Source organism: Haliaeetus albicilla, chromosome W (genome assembly GCF_947461875.1).
Source record: "Haliaeetus albicilla chromosome W, bHalAlb1.1, whole genome shotgun sequence".
NCBI classification, from domain to species: Eukaryota; Metazoa; Chordata; class Aves; order Accipitriformes; family Accipitridae; genus Haliaeetus; species Haliaeetus albicilla.
Genome location: NC_091515.1, coordinates 19,089,200 through 19,108,653, shown reverse-complemented (window position 1 = coordinate 19,108,653; position 19,454 = coordinate 19,089,200). Strand labels below are relative to the sequence as shown.

At 38.0% G+C, this 19,454-nt stretch overlaps 1 protein-coding gene across 7 annotated transcripts in view; it reads right to left on the bottom strand.

The window, feature by feature from the left end:
- The window catches only part of LOC138683431 (adenomatous polyposis coli protein-like), a 148,769-nt gene that overhangs the window by 115,259 nt on the left and 14,056 nt on the right, over positions 1 to 19,454 (bottom strand). For 3 of the 7 annotated variants that reach the window (XM_069775165.1, XM_069775170.1, XM_069775171.1), the window contains exons 1-3: positions 16,037 to 16,147; positions 14,362 to 14,571; positions 6,869 to 7,021 (exon numbers count right to left, since the gene is read on the bottom strand). In XM_069775165.1, the coding sequence (XP_069631266.1) occupies positions 6,869 to 7,003 (135 nt within the window). In that variant the 5' untranslated portion in view covers positions 7,004 to 7,021; positions 14,362 to 14,571; positions 16,037 to 16,147. Of the gene's footprint in view, positions 1 to 6,868; positions 7,022 to 14,361; positions 14,572 to 15,535; positions 15,797 to 16,036; positions 16,148 to 19,454 lie in introns of those variants that run through there. The other 4 variants (XM_069775167.1, XM_069775166.1, XM_069775169.1 and 1 more) reach the window with 4 other exon arrangements.

Sequence of the window (19,454 nt, the reverse complement as noted above, 5' to 3'; positions counted from 1 at the left end):
AAAATTTTTGCCATTTTTGCATCTTTTTTGTTGATCTTCTCCATCTATTCATCCTGTACAAGACAATAACAAATTGCATCTGAAAGAGTAAAAAGCTAAATACATAAGTTAGATCACTGGCTCCCAAAGTGTTTGGACCAGAAAGAGACAACTCACATATTTTGTTATATTTTATGGACTAATATGAACTTTTAATATTAAAAATTGAAAAAATTACTGAAAACATTAATACAATGACCAGTTAAATAAACACTGAAGTAGGAGTTTTTAGAATGTGTATTTAAAGACAAGTGACCAAACTTCTTGTCTTTAAAAAAAATAAATCCATATTTAAATTTTATAATCTCAAGTATTCTAAAGAAATCAACTAGACAAATATTAGCCAGTTCATGTTGAATTTACCTTATCAAATGAAGAAATTGCAAAATGCAAATCAGCTTCAAAATTGCACAAAACAAGATTTACGTTAAAATAGCTGCCACAAAAAAATCTCAACACCAGTATGTTATATTAAAATTTATCTTCCTTTCCTCTTTGAGTTTGAAAATAAAATGCTACTTTGTGATAATGTATTGGGTTTACATGGCAAGGGTTTGGTAGCAAGGGAGCTGCAGGGGTGGCCTCTATGAGAGGACACCAGGGGATGCCCCCATACCAGAAAAGGACGGTTCCAGTCATCTCTGCAACAGACCCACCACTGCCTAAAACTGGACCAATCAGCGATGCTATACTGGTGGCACCTCTATGAAAACATATTTAAGAAAGAGTAAAAAAAACCTAGTGCAGTAGTGTGCGAGAGAGGAGTGAGGGTTGGGTGTGGGAGGGAGTGCGAGAAACAATCCTACAGAGACCAAGGTCAGTGAAAAAGGAGGGGGAGGAGGCCCTCCAGGTGCCAGAGCAGATTCATCCCTGCAGCTAGTGGAGGACCCCAGCTGGAGCAAGTGGATATGCCGTGAAGGAAGCTGCAGCCCATGGGAAGGGCCCATGCTGGAGCAGTGGAAAAGTGTGAGGAGGAAGGAGCAGCAGAGGGGAAGAGTTATGAACTGACCCCAGCCCCCCGTTCCCCATGTGCTGGAAGGGGGGGATAAAGGAGTTAAGAATGAAGGAATGAAGTTGAGTCTGGGAACAAAGGGGCGGGGGCAAAGCTGGTTTAGTTTTTGTTTCTCACCAGCCTACTCTATTTTTAAATAGCAATACATTAATTTTCCCTAAGTCAAGTCTATTTTGCCTGTGACAGTATGTCAACCCATGAGCTTTTTTTCATCTTATTTCCTCCCCCTATTCTGTTGAGAGGGAATGAGAGCGCAGCTGGGTGGGGATCTGACAACCAGCCAAGGTTAACCCACCACAAATAAGTATTTGAAAATATTTTTTTTTTTTAACTTTGCCAACTACCACGACATATATTAGAGCTCTTCTAGACCACTAAACATTATATAAATATAACATTAATATATTATAGTCATGCTTTTTAACCAAATTAACATGACTAGCAAAGCTGAATCACTGCAAAGATACCGTATTCTTTCATCTCAACTACAGAATTTTATTCAATGACTGTTGTATTAGTCATAAATTTATGTATTTTTTTCTTCTTAAAACAGTATATTCATCAGTGATGCTGAAAAAACCTGACAACCTTTTCCCGGTAAAGTTTGACTTTCCTAAATTTCCAGAAGGAATTTATATAGCTACATAAAATGTTTTTGTTGCTAACACAATGGGATACCAAAAGTACTTCATCTCATCATGATTCATATTTTAAAATAATGAAAAAATTGAAGAAGTTGGTTTGCAGCTGGCAGAAAAGGAAAAACAAACAAACAAACAAAAGTATTCTCTCCAGGAGTGTTCTCCAAAACATTAGTTTAAAATTGTCCAAACAACAATAGGGACAAGGCACTTCTAACATATCCTCTTGAAGACTGCACTAAAAAAAATTAGGTTTAAGATACACTGTAAGAAATATAATCGTAAACTGGTCAATACTTTTCTCAAGAGCTATTCAAGCATACTTCAGCATAAAAGAGCAAAATATGAGGTTTATCTTTGCTCCTATAGCAGAGAAAAAGGAATGAACAGAAAGAGTTAAATGCATAAACCTCTTCTGGAGGGGGCAGAAAATACAGCTTGTACTTGCATGATTTTATTCCCTATAGGACATAAATTATTTGAGAAGCATTCTAATGTAAGAAATCAAAATCAGTTCAAATTACATTCTTCCTATTTTATTATTGATACATGTGGACATAATATAGAGGCAATTAAATAAGTTGGAAAATATTATACAGAATATAAATTTACATGTATTATATAAAAATGAAAGGAAAAGCTTTTTAATCACAGAACACTGTGTACAATAGATTGTTTTCTTACAAGAGAACACATTACTCATTTTACTGTAAAATCAAAGTAGAGTGAATGTGGAAATCAAGCATGACCCAAGTTATTATTTTGCTGCTGCTTGAATACCTGAAGTTAAATTACATGTACTTATTCCCACCAAGATCTTACATGTGGAAAGAGCTAATTCATATTAATATATTACATAAAGAAATATACACTGACAAAAAAAATACTTGTCAATTACACAAACTAAACAGAAGTGTGTTCATTTGCAATTGTCATGGTTTAAGCCCAGCTGGCAACAAAGCACCATGAGTGGCAACAAAGCACCATGAGGCCCCTCATTCACTTCCCCCCCCCCCCCCCAGCCCCAGTGGGATGAGGAGGAGAAAATATAAAGAAAAGCTTGTGGGTTGAGACAAGGACAGGGAGGGATCACTCACCAATTATGGTCACAGGCAAAACAACAGACTCAACTTGGGGAAAAAAACAAATCAATTTAATTTACTATCAATCAAATCAAAACAAGGATAATGAGAAGTAAAACTAAATCTTAAAACACCTTCCCACCACCCCTCCCTTCTTCCCAGGCTCAAATCCACCCCAGGTTTTCTCTACCTCCTCCCCTCAACAGCACAGGGGGATGGGGAATGGGGGTTACAGTCTGTTCATCACACATTGTCTCTACCGCTTCATTCTCCTCAGGGGGAGGACTCCTCACTCTTCCCCTGCTCCAGCATGGGGTCCCTCCCACAGGAGACAGTTCTCCACAAACTTCTCCAACATGGGCCCTTTCCACAGGCTGCAGTCCTTCAGGCACTGACTGCTCTAGTGCAGGCTTTCCCATGGAGTCACGGCCATCTTCGGGGGCATCCACCTGCTCCAGCATGGGGTCCTCCACAGGCTGTAGGTGGGCATCTGCTCCACCGTTCACCTCCATGGGCTGCAGGGGAATCACCTCCTCCCCCTCCTTCTTCACTGACCTTCATATCTGCATAGGTGTTTCTCTCACATTCCAATCCCCTCCACTGTAGGTTTCCCCTTCTGAAATATGTTATCCCAGAGGCGCTACCACCATCACTGATTGGGTCGGCCTTGGCCAGAGGCGGGTCCAACTTGGAGCCGGGGAAGCTTCTAGCAGTTTCTCACAGGAGCCACCCCTGTAGCCCCCTCCCCTGCTACCAAAACCCTGCCACACAAACCCAAAACAGCAATATATATATAAAAAATGAGGTCTTTTTCTGACAAGAGTTCTACATTTATAGACAGAAAGTAGATATAACTAGCACTGCACCAATTTTTTTGTCTCTTTGAATTTTACAGGTTTTGAACAAAAATAAAATTGATATCTCCCATCTTTTTTCTAAATTTGTCCATAGTCTGTGTTTTATGTAGTTACTCTCATTACCTACACATCTAGAGACTTTAACAATTCTCCTATATTTATGGGCCAGCATCATTGTTGCATTGACTGTAAAACAGCATATCTGTTTATTTAAAGAGAACATTTTTTCCATACTATTTCATCTTACAGTAAGCTAATAGTAACAGCTGCATTTCCCAAATTTGTCATAACATTCTCAGGGATTTCTTTTGTTTCAACAGTCAATCCCTAAGAAAACACAAATTAAAAAACAAAGTAGACATTGTTTTATTAATCGTTTTGGCACCCCTGATATCGCATCCATCTTCATTTACCCCAACATGTTTTCTAGTCTGCAAATGGACAGTTTTCACTTTTAAATATGAAATTTAGCTTTAAACATGAAGCATTCAGACATTATTCTTATATAGGTCAGTTTATAATAAATGCATCTACAAGATGAGTTCATGTTAAGCTTTTAATTCTAGTATGATTATCTTACATTTCTGAGATGGAGAAATTATTAAAATGAGGCACACTTGCACAACAGTTTTAACACTACTGCTTACAAAATCCCTTTCTTTAAAAATATTGAATATTGTCTTTAAAATGCCCTTCCCATGTATATTGTTTAATTAGTTGTCGAAGGAAATAAAGCAATAAAGGAGATACAAGTAAATATATCAACAGTCCAAAGAATCACTATGAGATGTTTCTACCCTAGCCCACAGAACAAAATAAACGGTATAAGAATGACAATGTTGCTATAAATACAGAGAACCACAGCTCATCTCCCCCACTACCAACTCCCTTTCTCCCATTAATACTTGGAATTGTATTGGGTGGGAGAGGCTGCTAGGGCTCTATTTCCATCTCAAAGATAATTATGTGCTATCCCAAAGGATTGTTTTTTCAAAGTATTTGGACTTTTAATTATTTATACAGTAGCTAAAGAATCAGAAAAGTGGAGGTTGAAAGTCCTTCCAATTACTTATCTTGTAATTATTCCTAAACATGGCACTAGAACTACTCAAACTATGAAGCAAGCAGTCTCTTTCAGTGGAACAAAGTCACCATGTACCTTCTCCTAAAGCTTATGAAACTAAAATTATCTCTTGACCAAAGAGAATGCTGCAATGATCTCAAATTTTTTCACCCACATACTCCAATTCCCAAGATCATTCCTAAACCATCTTTCAAATTCAAGATAAGGCAAAGCAAGGTTTGAATACTTTGCAAATACATCTGAAACAAACAAGGGAAAGAAACAGTGTCTCACTTCAGGTCCAGGAGCAAACACTCATAAGGAATAGAGCTGGTTAGGATTTTTTCATAGAACAGGGTTTAAAAGAAAATAAATCAAATTAATCTAAACAATCCTCTCCCCCCCCCTCCACCCCAAATGAAGAGAAACATACTGAGTTTGGTGGAGGTTTTTTAGGATACATTCCTCAGGTCCAGGAAAGCATTTCGGAAAAAGAAAATATGAAATATCTACTCAAAATATACTAATAAAGACAGTTCTGTGGAGTGTGATATAATCACTTTCTGTTTGGTGATCTGCCAGATTTGAAGTAAGGACATAAAGCTGTCCCACATACCAAATTAATGCCCTAGAGACCACCTTATACAGCTGGTCTATTCCCAAGTCACTGGAAATTTAGTTATATACAAAAACATCAAAAGAAAAAAGATAACTATATGGGGAAAAAGAAGGGGGAAAAAAATACTTTTTTTCTGTCCCTTTTTCAAACTATGAGCAAGATCATCACCTCTCCTACTCTTCACTCCCTTATTTTAGACTGCAATGACAGGGAGAAAGGGAGAATTATTGATAAATTTGTTATAATACTATCTTAAGAAAAACAGTAGAAGTGACAGATCTAGCTCAAATTTTCTGATACATAGTTAAGCAAACAAGCAATTATTTCAGAGTTATTATTAATGCCAAAAATAGTTTCAAGTAGCTGGCGTAAACGACTACAATTTCAATTCAGAAAGCAGAATCATTTTCATCTTGCAGTACAATGCAAAGATTAAATATAACTAAAAAATATGTAGTTCTTTCAAGTGTTGTCATAACTAATAACAGTAATTCAGAACACAAGAAAAATTTTCTTCTTATAATGAATATATAGCTTAATCTAGATGCTTGAGGAAAAGAAAGTTCAATTAAAAGTACATTTAAATTGCTACATTCATCAAATCGGCACATTTCATATAATTATAAAGTAACAATAAATCTACCACATGAAAACGGTAAAGCAAGGAGATGGGCATACAAATGTTGTTTAATGTTTAGAGTATGCCTACATTATACAGTAGCATATGCAGAGATACCAAAAATTTCTAAGCCATGTTAGCTTAGGTACCAAAAGCAGCTCAGTTTTCCCAGATGTAGCACCAAGAAACAGGATTTGTCAGCTCAGGAAAAGCACTACATTAATGCAGCTATATTGCTTATGAAATTCTGCCTTGTTCAGTGCCATATATCACACAAATACAACTGTAGCTATAGATGGATTTTGATCAGTAGGAAGATAAATTCCATCTGAGCTTAGTGTTTCCTCTTGGATAGGTGGCTCCAAATGCCTACACCTAGCCAATAAACACTAGACAGACACATTTGGGTGAAATTACTAAGTATAAATTTAGGCCTTGGGAGAGACTGGAGACTTGCAGTATTATTTTAAAATGAGTTTTTCTTTTTAGGATGTTAAGTAAATATTGTAATAAAACTAAAATTTTTTAAGCTTACCTTAAAACACTGAAAATCTCCAGTCTCTCCACTGTTTTCAAAAGCTGAGCAATGACTGCTTTGTCATAAACTATGTCAACAGACTAGACTTCCTGCTGGGAAGTACAGCAGTGGTAAAATGGTAGGGCTTATCACAGACCAGAAAAGAAGATATGAAAATGGAAAGGTGTATCTAAAAATTGTTTTGAAATGTTGTTTTTGAAATTTCAAAAACAGTTTTCATAATCAAGTAGATTTAATTAATAGTTTTCCCTTACACAGCCTGGAAAGGGATTTCTGTAGGAATCTAAAAGCACATAAAATTTCTTGAGCAACTACCAGTCCATTAAAACACTCATACATAATCAAAACCAAAAGGCAATAACAGAAATGGTAATACACACAGACATAGGTTGCAATACCTTCATGTTAGATGCCTCAGTTTCCAGCTTTGTTAGGTGATTTGAGTTGTCCTCTAGCTCTTGTCGAAGGTTAGAGTTCTCCATCTTTAATGCTTCAACTTGCTTTAACAACTGGTCATATGAAGCTGCAGCCATCCTGGGCTACCCCCAGCCCTGGAAAAATAAGAGAAGATACTAGATTTAAACATTTTAGAAAGAAAAACCATATCTAAACATAAAATTACATCTCAATCTTTCCCATTTACCACTCAACTTACTAAACATTTCATTCAAATCCATTAAACCAAACTATTAATGCCTAGAACTAACATCAATTCAATGGCTTTTTTTCAGTAGGCTTCCATTTGATACACGATTCAGCAAATGAAAGATGATAACAATTGCTTTAGGTATTAGGGGAAGCCAGAATACACAAGGGGAAATCATACCATTATACAAAAGGATCCTTACTTTTAAGTACTTCAATTATAACAATAAGAAACTAAGGAGATAATAGATCATATTTAATCATTTTTTAGTATTCAACAAGCACTGTCAACCATATCTAGAAGACACTGACTGCCCACACATTTTGTGAAGTATAGACACAGATGCTCGGCATTCCTTACAATAACACATACTGATGAAAAAGTGTAAAAGGAGAACAGTAAATACTGAGGAATTTTAACAGAACATAAGCATCAAATGTAATAGCAATCAAGTCTGCAAAAAAACTCCAAGGTGTAAAGACTAAAATAAATATCCATATATTTCTAACACAAAAAGTGGAAATACTGCACAGTTAAAGAAGCAGATGAAAGGCCATTCTTAATATTGAGATACCCTATATTATAAATACAAAGAGGAAGAGTAGGAAAGATATAGCATATAAATCATAAAATATTATAGTGATTGTGTTAATAAGTCATACATGCATTTTAAGCAATCTTTATTTTGGGTAATATTGTCACACAGTCCTAAAACATTACCACAATTATTCAGCCATTATAAAGAAACACGCACACTAAATTAAATGATAAAATTCAAATTGTTTCCCATTTTCCAAAACCAAACCCCAAAGTTATTCATGTAAACAAACAACATAAGATAATTAAAGCCTGGGTAACCACGTTTGAAGTTCTTTACATATGAGGCTATCAAATTCTTATTTTCAAATAAGTCATTCAGCAGAGTAACAGGAAACATAGCACTTCCTACATGTACAAGTTACCCTGCCAATTTCACAGCAAGAATTTCCTGAGCAAACATGGCACCTGTAACTCAAAAGAGAAAAATATAAAAAAGCGTACAGGACAACATTCTTTTTTCATTGCTACTGTAGTAATTTAGAATTATCAAGTATCTAAAAGCTCATATTTAGTTTTTATTTTATTATGGAACATAGCTTGCAAACTGTATTTGCAGTATCTTGAAAATTATGCTAACAGAAGAGCAATTTGTGTACCCCCTCACTAAGCCTTTGACCTTTGTAATTACAAGGTTAAGTAACTGCTTGTGTAATCAGCTTTGCTCTTCCAGACAATTCTTAATTGAATTATCAAGCTAATTAAAAAATAGGTTAAATTATCCAGAAAGGTTGGACTTAGTTCTCCAATATAAGTTTTGAAAATTGTTTAATCTTTCAAAATTTAAAATCAATGAAAATATAAACAAGAATATCTATTATTAAAGATAGGAACACTAACAAAAGCTTCACTGCATTTGATATGGCAAGTTTATTTCATTTTCAAGAAACAAAACTTCATGTCCTAATCATGTCTCATCATTAAAGAAGGGCCAAGAAAGAAATCTGCCATCTGTGGAATTGTGACTTCAATGACAGTACAAATGAGGGGGGGCACACATGACACCACACCTTAATAAATTTATTTTTCCTAATGTGGTCATACTAGACAGGAGACCTTACTTTTAGAGAAATGAAGACAATCCAAAATATTTATTCTATTCCATGGATTCTGTACTTTTTATAATCAGGCAGTTCCACCTAAAAGGCAGATAGCTGTCAAAGAGTTATAACAAAAAAAAATATCCAGAAAGGCAAATTGTTTGTGGCCCATTTCATGCATGTATTCATTTGATAAGTACTAGTTTGCCATTCTAATTAATAAAGCCAACAGCTATAGTTCACATTTCTTTTCAGAACATACACTACGTGGCCAATCCTGCCCAAGCAAAGGTGGATAATTTTAAAATGTTTTCACTTCTGAAGTGCTATAAAATGACATTGTATTATAAACCAACAGATTCTATCAGTATTACATGAGAGTCTATGACTACATTGCATAAATAGTAAACTTTATTTTTCATTTGTTGCACCTGACATGTTAGAAATTAAGTATATCACACGTTTACATCTAATTGACAGAAGTCACTGTGTGCCATATTTTACATGCATGTCAATTCTAACTAGAGTACCTTTTTCTTACTGTCATGGTTTAACCCCAGCCAGCAACTAAGCACCACACAGCCACTTGCTCACTCTTCCCCCACCCAGCGGGATGGGGACAGGATTCGAAAAAAAAAAGGTAAAACTCATGGGTTGAGATAAGAATGATTAATAACTAAAGTAAAATAAAATATAATACTAACAACAATAATAATAATAAAATAATTGTAATGAAAATGAATATAATAAAATAAATTAAAAAAAACAACAAAAAAAAACAAGTGATGCACAATGCAATTGCTCACTACCTGCTGACTGATGCCTGAGCAGAGATCTGCCCCTCCCAGCCAACTCCCCCCAGTTTATATACTGAGCATGATGTTCTATAGTATGGAATATCCCTTTGGCTCATTCAGGTCAACTGTCCTGGCTATGCTCCTTCCCAGCTTCCTGTACCCCTGCTTGCTGGCAAAGCATGGGAAACTGAAAAATACTTGACTTCGGATAAGCACTACTTAGCAACAGCTAAAACATCAGTGTGTTATCAACATTATCTCACACTAAATCCAAAACACACTGTACCAGCTACTAAGAAGAAAATTAACCCTATCCCAGCCGAAACCAGTACACTTACATTATGTTAATCCATGATTAGTATGTATACTGGTTTCGGCTGGGATAGTTAATTTTCTTCATAGTAGCTGATATGGTGCTATGTTTTGGATTTGTGACCAAAACAGCATTGATAACACAGGGGTGATTTAGGTATTGCTGAGCAGTGCTTACACAGCATCAAGGCCTTTTCTGTTTCTCAGGTTGCCCCACCAGTGAGTAGGCTGGAGGTGCACAAGAAGGTGGGAGGGGACACAGCCAGGACAGCTGACCCCAACTGACCAAAGGGATATTCCAGACCATATGACATCATGCTCAGCAATAAAAGCTGGGGGAAAGGAGGAGCGGGGGGCGGGGCAGGGGGTGTCATTCAGATGAAGAAGCCCTGCTTTCCTGGAAATGTCTAAATATCTGCCTGCCAATGGGAAGTAGTGAATGAATTCCTTATTTTGCTTTATCTATTAAACTGTCTTTATCTCAACCCATGAGTTTTCGCACTGTTACAACTTCCGATTCTCTCCCCCATCCCACTGTGTGGGGCTTAGCTGCCTACCAGGGTTAAACCACAACAGCATGAAAGGTCAGATAAAATTAAGAACCTGATATTTTTATCCTTCTGTCAACTGAGAAATCCTCACTCATGCATTTCAAAGTTAAAATAATTAGCCACATTAACAATATGTATAAACACAAAAGAAGAAAATGTAGAAAAATGAATGAGGGGAGGAGCTACAGTAGAAGAATAGCAATTGGATAGCTCTGTTTTACATGAAAAATAAACTTAAACGTACTTATATTAAATGAGTACAGATCCAGCTACTGAAGGGGAGGGGCAAGTAATGCATCTTAAATGAAGTGGCTGTCAACCCTCTACAAAACCAACTTTCAGGCTATATTTCACAAAGAAAAAAGTTTTATTTACTACATACCCAATAATAAAGATTTTTTTTTTCCCTTTAAAGAAATGAACTCCAAATAAAATCCACCAAAATTCTCTTAGCTGAAACACTATTAAATGCTTTCAAATAACAAAAATAAGAGACCTATTCAGCAAATTGCTAATTTCAATTGATTTGTGAAGACTCAGAGCAGAATTAAAGATTATCTTTAGATAATCTGTTGCTACAACTCACTTAGCATATGAAAATTGGAAGCAAAGCCAAAGAACAAATTTTTTTTAAATGTATTTTTACCTTCTCCTCCTCCTGATATAAGTTTTCAAGCACCCTCTTCCTTTTGTGTAATGTTTGTTGGTTTTGGGTTTTTTTAATAACATGGAAGTGGGACATCAGTGCTAAGAGACAGTATTTTACCATTGGCTAGGAGTCACTTATTGATTTATTCAGATGTCAAGTATTACTCCACAGGTTTTCAGATTAAAAACCAAACCCACTATTTGAATTAGTTGATTACCACAAGCTGGGTAATCCAAAACATCTCCAATTTTTATTAAATAACAGATGTCCAAACTGACAATAAGCTACACTTTGCTCTAGGCCCTCTTCAGTCAGACAAGGTTCACAACCACATATTTCCTCATTCGCAGCAGAGACCATATAGCAAGTCCAAAGTAAAGCAAGGAATGGTTTACACTTGGCCCTTTAGTCTGAAGCTGTAATGCTGCACACATACACAGAAACATATTCAAGATCCATGGGGCCAGAATCAGTTTGATCAAGAATAAATACGACTCTCTACTCCAGGTATGAAGCCACTATACTGGGGAGTCAAGGAAGAATTGTTTGTTCTAATACCAATTTCATACTTTATCCAACCCAAAGGAAAATACATGACACAGAACACAACCCACCTTCGGTAAATTCACTATTATGTTTGAGAGTCAAGCTCCCTTTGCACTCTAAATCTGAGTTTCTTTTTGCAGAGTGGTCTAGATTCAAATGGAAGTATGGAGATACCCCTATTGCTAGATTTACTTCAATAATTAACTCTGGGGATGTAGGAACTTCAGGCTTTAACTCCACCAATATAAGAAACACCTAGAATCTAGGTCTCCTAGTTCCCTAACCCATTTTCTCATTCTTAGGAGATGGAGGAAAAGAAATCTCTTACCAAAGTAAAATGACATTATGACAAGAAATTTCACTATGCTGTACTGAATCAGGAATTTGCATAAATACACATATCAAAGCAGAATTTCAAGTTGGATATAACTCTTTCAGACACTAAAACCAAAATTAATCAGCAACCTAAATTTATGCAAATGTACTGTTAAGATTTAGACATGCATTTTTCTACATTAAGAAAATTTTATTGGTGTTAACTGTGCAGGAAACAGGAATTTAGATGTGCTCTTTTTAGTCTGAAAACCCCATAGAGATAGGCAAAAACACCAATATTCTCTGAAAACTTACAATTTTATATTGATCAGTGTTCTTTATTTGAAAACAATATATTCAACATACCCTGAAGAGGTTCTGCTTAAGAACCCCAAGCTCAACAATTTATGATATATTAATTAAATCTTATTATGGAAATATTTCAGCCTCCATTACTAGGTTTTTTTCAGTCATAAATGCTATTATTACCAGAACTTCCTGTAGAACAAATTCGTCTTTTCAGAACAGAAGTTAAAGAATAATTTAAAGTGTAAAACCCTAACATGTCTTTTTCTCAACAATATAGACAATATTTTCACTACAACCTATTTGTTTCAACTTTTAAAATCTTCAACTGAACAATTATTCAGTCACACATGGTAACAGGCTGATTTTTTTGTTAGTGAATAAGTTGTATAGCTACTTCAGAGAACAAAAAAACAGTGGAAAAAACCAAAATTATTTTCTCCAGTAAGGCCCAATCCAAACAATACTGAAGTCAACTGGGGCTCCAGTTCATTACGCTGATTTTGGATTATGAACTTCATTGAAAGACCAATAAATCTGATGTCTGACTCGCTAATAAGGAAACAGAATTTAGCATTCTACTACCACCACTACTGGTAAGCAAATGTGCTAATGACCAAAGATTTTTTCACAATGTAGCTACTATTCTTAAGATAACAAATTATGATCATTGTGCCTACAGTTCATTAATATCTAGATTATAATTTAGTACTGTTAGAAAGGACGATCAACTCTGATTTCTTTCTACAGCCACAAGTTTTACCCAACTATCCTGTGCTAAGCCAAATATCTCATTCTTATTACTCTACTATTCTGTTAGTTTTTATAATTCACTCCCAGGTGACTAATGGGGAATTGTTTCTTCAAGGGCATATCACACTGAATTCAGGAAAAAAACAAAAACTTATTCAGTAGTAGATCATACTATCATTAAAGCATATTTTTGAGATTTTAAAATTAGTTTCTTATTAATCCTTTTAACACATTTCAAAACATTTTTTGAAGTACTAAGTCTAAGGGTTCTGACTTGCAAGAGATTACTACTAATGCTGGGATGGCTGGAACAGTGCCTGCCCTACCCATCTCTGCAAGGTTCCCAACCAGGGAAGAGAGGAGGGCTCAGCTGCTCACATAGCAGCTACTGAACCACTGCAGATTACTGCCTGACTACCAATGTAATCTGAAGTAAGCATGTGGGCCATTAACCGCAACAGTTCAACAGGTATTATATGAGTATTTCCAAAAGACAAGCAGGGCTGACAGACAGGGGCAAAAACCCTGCACAGCTGTTCTAAGGTAAGCCAGCTCCACCCATTAATTTCAGCCATAAATGTACAATTTTCATATAGTCACTTTTATCAATACACTTAAAACATCAAGAAAAATCAAGTAAGGTTTATTTCGCCATAATTTTTTTTTTAATATATCAAACCATGCTGGTTTGCATTAATTCAATTGCTCTGTTGCCTGAATCTTTTATCAGCTTCTCCGCTCTTCTGTCTGAAGCCTGACTTCAGGTTAAATGGTTTATATATAGATATCCTTCTGCTTGTCCTTTTTCAAATCTGGCAAAACATCAGCAGTCTTCCAAGTCTTTTTTGGCATTTAAGAATTTATCAAAGTATTAGTGGGACAGAGACTGTCTTATCCAGTTCAGTTTGGGGCAAGTTTTCCAGGCCTGCTAATTTAAAAATATTTATCCTTCACAGGTTTAAATACTCTCCTTGTATATTCACTGAAAAATACTCCATCTTCCTCAGGTCATAAAAGCCCATTATCCTGATTCTTTCCAGATAGAGCACAAAAATATTCATGCCTTTTCCAGTATCACACTGAAAAATCACAATATTTCCACTTGGTGACATGCCTAAGCCTTACTAAAATGGCTTTTGTTGTGAACCTATTTAATCTTCCTATCCCTATAAGCATCGAAGAACAAACCCAAAAATGCCTACTCAGTAGAAGGGAGGTTATTTTGTTTGTTTTTTTCCTCATCTGGGTTATGTGGGCACATAGACATAATGAGGAAACTAAAAGGGCTCTAAGGCTTTGGGTATAGTTAAACAGAATTAAGAAAACAGTATGGAATAAGAGTGTTCATGAATGGAACAGCAGTGTTACAAATCTCATACCTTCAGTTCCTATTCTCATTCGTTTTGCATTAAGTGTGCCCAGGTCATCAGTCAGAGAGATGCGGGAAGGAGTAGAAAGCAGCCATCACTGAAAACTGTTCTTTGGTTGTTCACAAGTTTGTTGTTTTAGAAACAAAGACTTTGTTGCAAACTCAGTAAGTTGGAGTTGTCTCGTCAAACCTTTTTTGTGCATCGTTGCATTTAACAGAACTAAAGAGGAGGAAAAAAATGTTTTATCAGTTTCTTGGATTCTCCTTAAAAATACAGAAGTCTGGTTCCAGGAAACTACTTTCAGTGGACATATTTGTGTATTTTCAAAGAACTGGAATTTTGATAAAATATTCAGAAATTAAGTGCATTAGAAATAACAAAAAAGTTAACGAAGTAGTAAAAATAAAGGTGCACTTTCAACAGAACAAACAACAAAGGAAGGAAAAAGATTTTAAGTTGGAATTAATCTATATTGTATTATTCATATATGCACAGCAATTTAATAAAAATACTTCTATACAAACTAAAGTTGTACATTTCCTGCTACACCTTTAAAAGGCATCTTTCAACATATGACTATCCAAACCAGTCTAAACTGAGTTTTGCTGATCCATTGAAAAAAAAACTATCAAATGAAAAATGCTCCCTGCAGTTCATAGTCAAAGTCCTACACCTAAGTCAACAGAAAAGATTTTAAGTTTTGACTCAAATAGTAAATACGATCAAATAATTCGGCAGCACGTCTTCCACAAATCTTGGGTTTTGCAAAACCAAGGTGTATTTTGATAACAATGACTTAACTACTAGAATAAAAGCTGCATATCTGACAAAGAGAAAGGACCCACTCATTAACATTTCCCAGAGCATTCAAGTTAAATCACAGATCTAAGCATATCTTTGCAATGTTAAATAATTTTTTAAGAAGTCAGAGAATTTTAGGGTTCGTTAAACATACAACATTCCTCTTATAAAAATCCTCAGTATTTTTGCTGCTACATAGCTCACAGTTGGCCACCTATCAGTGCATTTCTGAGTGCAGCAGTACAGACCAGCTTCTCGTCCCTTTACAGCTCTCATTTTCCAGCGAAGAGAAAAAGCTGCTGCAGTGAAGCGCAAAGGCGGCACCGCCGCGTCCTGTAACTAACAACGCCAGGCTGGCGCCACACACAAGGGAGCTCCTTACCGTTTCACAACGGGACGTTCATTATCCCCAGAGGAACACGTTCATGTTCCAACCCCACAAGCAAGGGCTGCGCATCCTGAAATACCTGCCTCGCCTCCCCTCCCCCTTCTCTCCATAGCTGCATGGCGGCACAGCCGCGCCAGAGCACAGCAGTAGAGGCTTTGTGACACTCGCCGGCAGCTGCCGCTGTGGCAGCGCGAGGGGGCAGGACGACTTCAGCCCTGCTCACCATATATATCCCTTCCATTCTTCGTTATCCGATGCTCCTTTCCTTAGATACGGTTCCCCCCCCTCCCCCGCCCCTTTTTATGTCAACAAGCCTTTTTTCTTCTTTTTTTTTCGCCTATTTTAACCACAAAAGCGTTTTTTTCTCCCTTTCCGACGCCACTGCCTCCGTCACAGGCGCGGCTGAGCACCACAGGGAGCCATCCTCAGTTCCCCCCGCAGCAAGGCAACCAGGATCCAGCAACCCTGTGCCACCGCACGCACTCATTCACTCACCCCATCTCCGCAACCGCTTGTGCTTCAATCCCGCTACCGGAAACCCCACCCGCGCCCAGTGGCTGCGCTAGTGGCGCGACCAATACAGCCCCCCAGTCACGTGCCGCCCGGCGCCGCCGCACAGCCAATACGGCGGCGCGCCCCGGAGATTGTCGTCCGTCCCATCCTTCCCCCCCCTCCAGAAAACAGTTGCGTGCTCCGGGCCATCGCCCTAGGCAGGAGGGCTCCGGCGAGAGCTGCTTCCTGAAAACGTACGTTTCGCCGCATTTAACACTTGCTGAAACGACGGCGAGCTGCCGCTCTCGGCGCCGGGAGCAGCCCTGCCAAACACAGCACGCATCGCCGACATTAAATGCTTTAGAGGGACTAACAAGCAGCCGTGCGGACTGGACAGCATTGTCGGGGGGGGTGGGGCGCTTCCCCTGAGTGGCTACCGCATTCCTCTAACGCAGATTCATCCACAGAGTTAAGGGGGAAAAAAAAGTACAAAAGTAAACCCACACCACTCGGCCGCCAACAGTGAAAAGCAGGACCCAAGGGTATACCTCTGCCTGAAAATTAATGCAAACGAGGCTAGAAAAGTTAAAGCACTAGTTGCATCTGAATAACTGTGCAAAGACACAGAATAACAAGGCTGTGTTAATCTCAACCAATATTACAATGCTATGAAAAGGACACACCACTAATTACTTAAGCCATCTAAAATCTGTTGCCAGTCTGAATACACCTACTATGCACACATTACAGAATACAGAATATTATTTCTGTTAATGCACATACGACCAGTACCCCCTGCTCCTGACCCCTGGTAGCATGGTTAGCATAACCAATGCCATTTTCTAACACAAACAGCCATAATATGTAAGCATGCTGATCACATATCACCCCCTTCTCTCTTCCCCATTTCAACACTGTGGTTGTCACCAGGATGTGATGACCCCCATTATAGAACAGATAAACACCCTATCAGCATTAAGACAAGACTATTTGCCCACCAAGCACTGTTGCCAGGAAGTGGTGCTACCCGATAAGGAACAGGGAAGCATAACAGCACATGAGATCTTGACTGTAAAATCAAGCAGCTGCAAGTCCTAAGGGACTTAGACCAGAACTGCTGCTGGATGGCAAAACCCATGATCCCCTGGTGGTCAGGGATACCTCCACCATTGTCTTCTTCCTCCAAGGATTGAGTAACTCATGTTCTTTTAGGTAAAGTCTGAATCTAGATCATTATTATTATTGTATCACATGCTGATTATTAAGAATTTGACCCAATCTGGTGACTTAAAAGTCCAGGTAACTAAAAACTCTAGATAATAAGAAAGCTACACCGATTACTAGAAATTCTATTTAACTGAAAGCTATGCTAATTGCTAGAAATTCTGTGTAACAATAAGCTAATAATCCCTAGAACCTGCCTGTCCCTGTAGCATTAAGCGACAACATATGCTCATATTAGACCAAGAAATTGATATTCTTTTTCAATGTTTCCCAGAGACTGCCAAGCTCTGGATCTGCTTAATCTCCACTAGAATTATCTTTTCTAATCAAATCATTTCATCTTAGAATATTGTCCTTCAGCTGCTCAGAGACTGAATCAGTCACTCAGTAGAAGAAACTGAGCACATGCCTAGAATACCTAGTGGCCTGAGTTACAGGACAAAGCCATATTTTGCTTATTCTTAATATTTAACATCAGACATAAGTTACAGTATTCACATATATACATGACAAATGGATGACTGCACATACAAATAGATGATCAGATTCAGTTCCTTGGTAAGCTGAGGTTGAAAGAAGTCACTGCTAAAAAAAAAAAAAGAATGCATGCGACCTGATTGTTTGAGCTTTATAGGAAACTTATGAGCATCCCAAAACTTTACACTGCTTTGGAAAGATTATCAAGAAAAAGGTAATCATTCCACTGAAATGATAGAGCTTCCATTTGTCAGTCTTTGCTTTGAACAAAAAATTTATTTATTCCTTTAATCCTTCAAGAACTGCAATTCCTTGCAACATGTGTACACATAAAAAGTTGCAATGACTATAATCAAGTCTCACACTACAAAGATTCAGTCGATTGCTTGTTAAGGTCAGGAAAGTCTTCCAGCTCTTCTCTCAGGACCAATACAGAATTTGCTTCATCATTAGTTGCCTTCTGTGATAGTAGAGATGAGCCGGTGCAGGATTGCACTCCTGGAGAATGGACTGGTGCTCCCAGTGAGCACAAAGCACCCTCACAGATGTGTAGTGGTCTATTCCCGTGACTGGAGTGCTGCAACAGAGGGATACAAGCTTTTTAGGGTGGACAGGATGGGAAGATGAGGAGGGGGAAGTTGTCCTTTGTGAGACAACAGCTGGTATGCATCAAGCTCTGCCTGGGGATGGATGAGGAGCCAATTGAGAGCTTATAAGTAAGGATTAAAGAGCAGACCAATGTGGGTCACATTATAGTGGGTGTCTGCTATGGGTTTCCTTCTCAGAAAGAACAAATGGATGAAGCCCTCTACAGACAGATAGGAACAGCCTTGCATTTGCAGGCCCTGGTCCTGCATGGAGCTCTGCCTGGGGATGGATGAGGGGCTGACCGAGAGCCTATGGGTCAGGATGAAAGGAATGGCAGGGACAAGTAACATTACAGTGGAGGTCTGCTACAGGCCACCTCACCAGGAAGACCGAGCAGATGAGGCCCTCTATAGACAGATAGGAGCAGCCTCACATTCACAAGCCCTGGTCCTCATGGGGAACTTCAACCACCCCAATATCTGCTGGAGGGACAACACAGCAGGGCATAAGCAATCCAGGAGGTTCCTGGAGTGCATTAATGATAACTTCCTCCTCCAAGTGATAGAGGAGCCAATAAGGAGAGGTGCTATGCTGGACTTCACTCACCAACGAGGAGCTTGTTGGGAATGTGAAGGTCAAAGGCAGCCTTGGGTGCAGCGACCACGTGTCCTGGTTTCAGCTGGGATAGAGTTAATTTTCTTTCCAGTAGCTGGTATAGTGTTATGCCTCGGATTCAGTATGAGAATAATGTTGATAACACACTGATGTTTTCAGTTGCTGCTAAGTAATGTTTAGACTAGAGTCAAGGATTTTTCAGCTTCTCATGCCCTGCCAGCAAGAAGGCTGGAGGGGCACAAGAAGTTGGGAGGGGACACAGCCAGGGCAGCTGACCCAAACTAGCCAAAGGGGTATTCCATACCATGTGACATCATGTCCAGTATATAAACTGGGGGGAGTTGGCCTGGGGGGCACAGCTGCTCAGGAACTAACTGGGCATCAGTTGGCAAGTGGTGAGCAACTGCATTGTGCATCACTTGTATATTCCAATCCTTTTATTATTATAATTATTAGTTTCTTCCTTTCTGTTCTATTAAACTGTTCTTATCTCAACCCATGAGTTTTACTTCTTTTC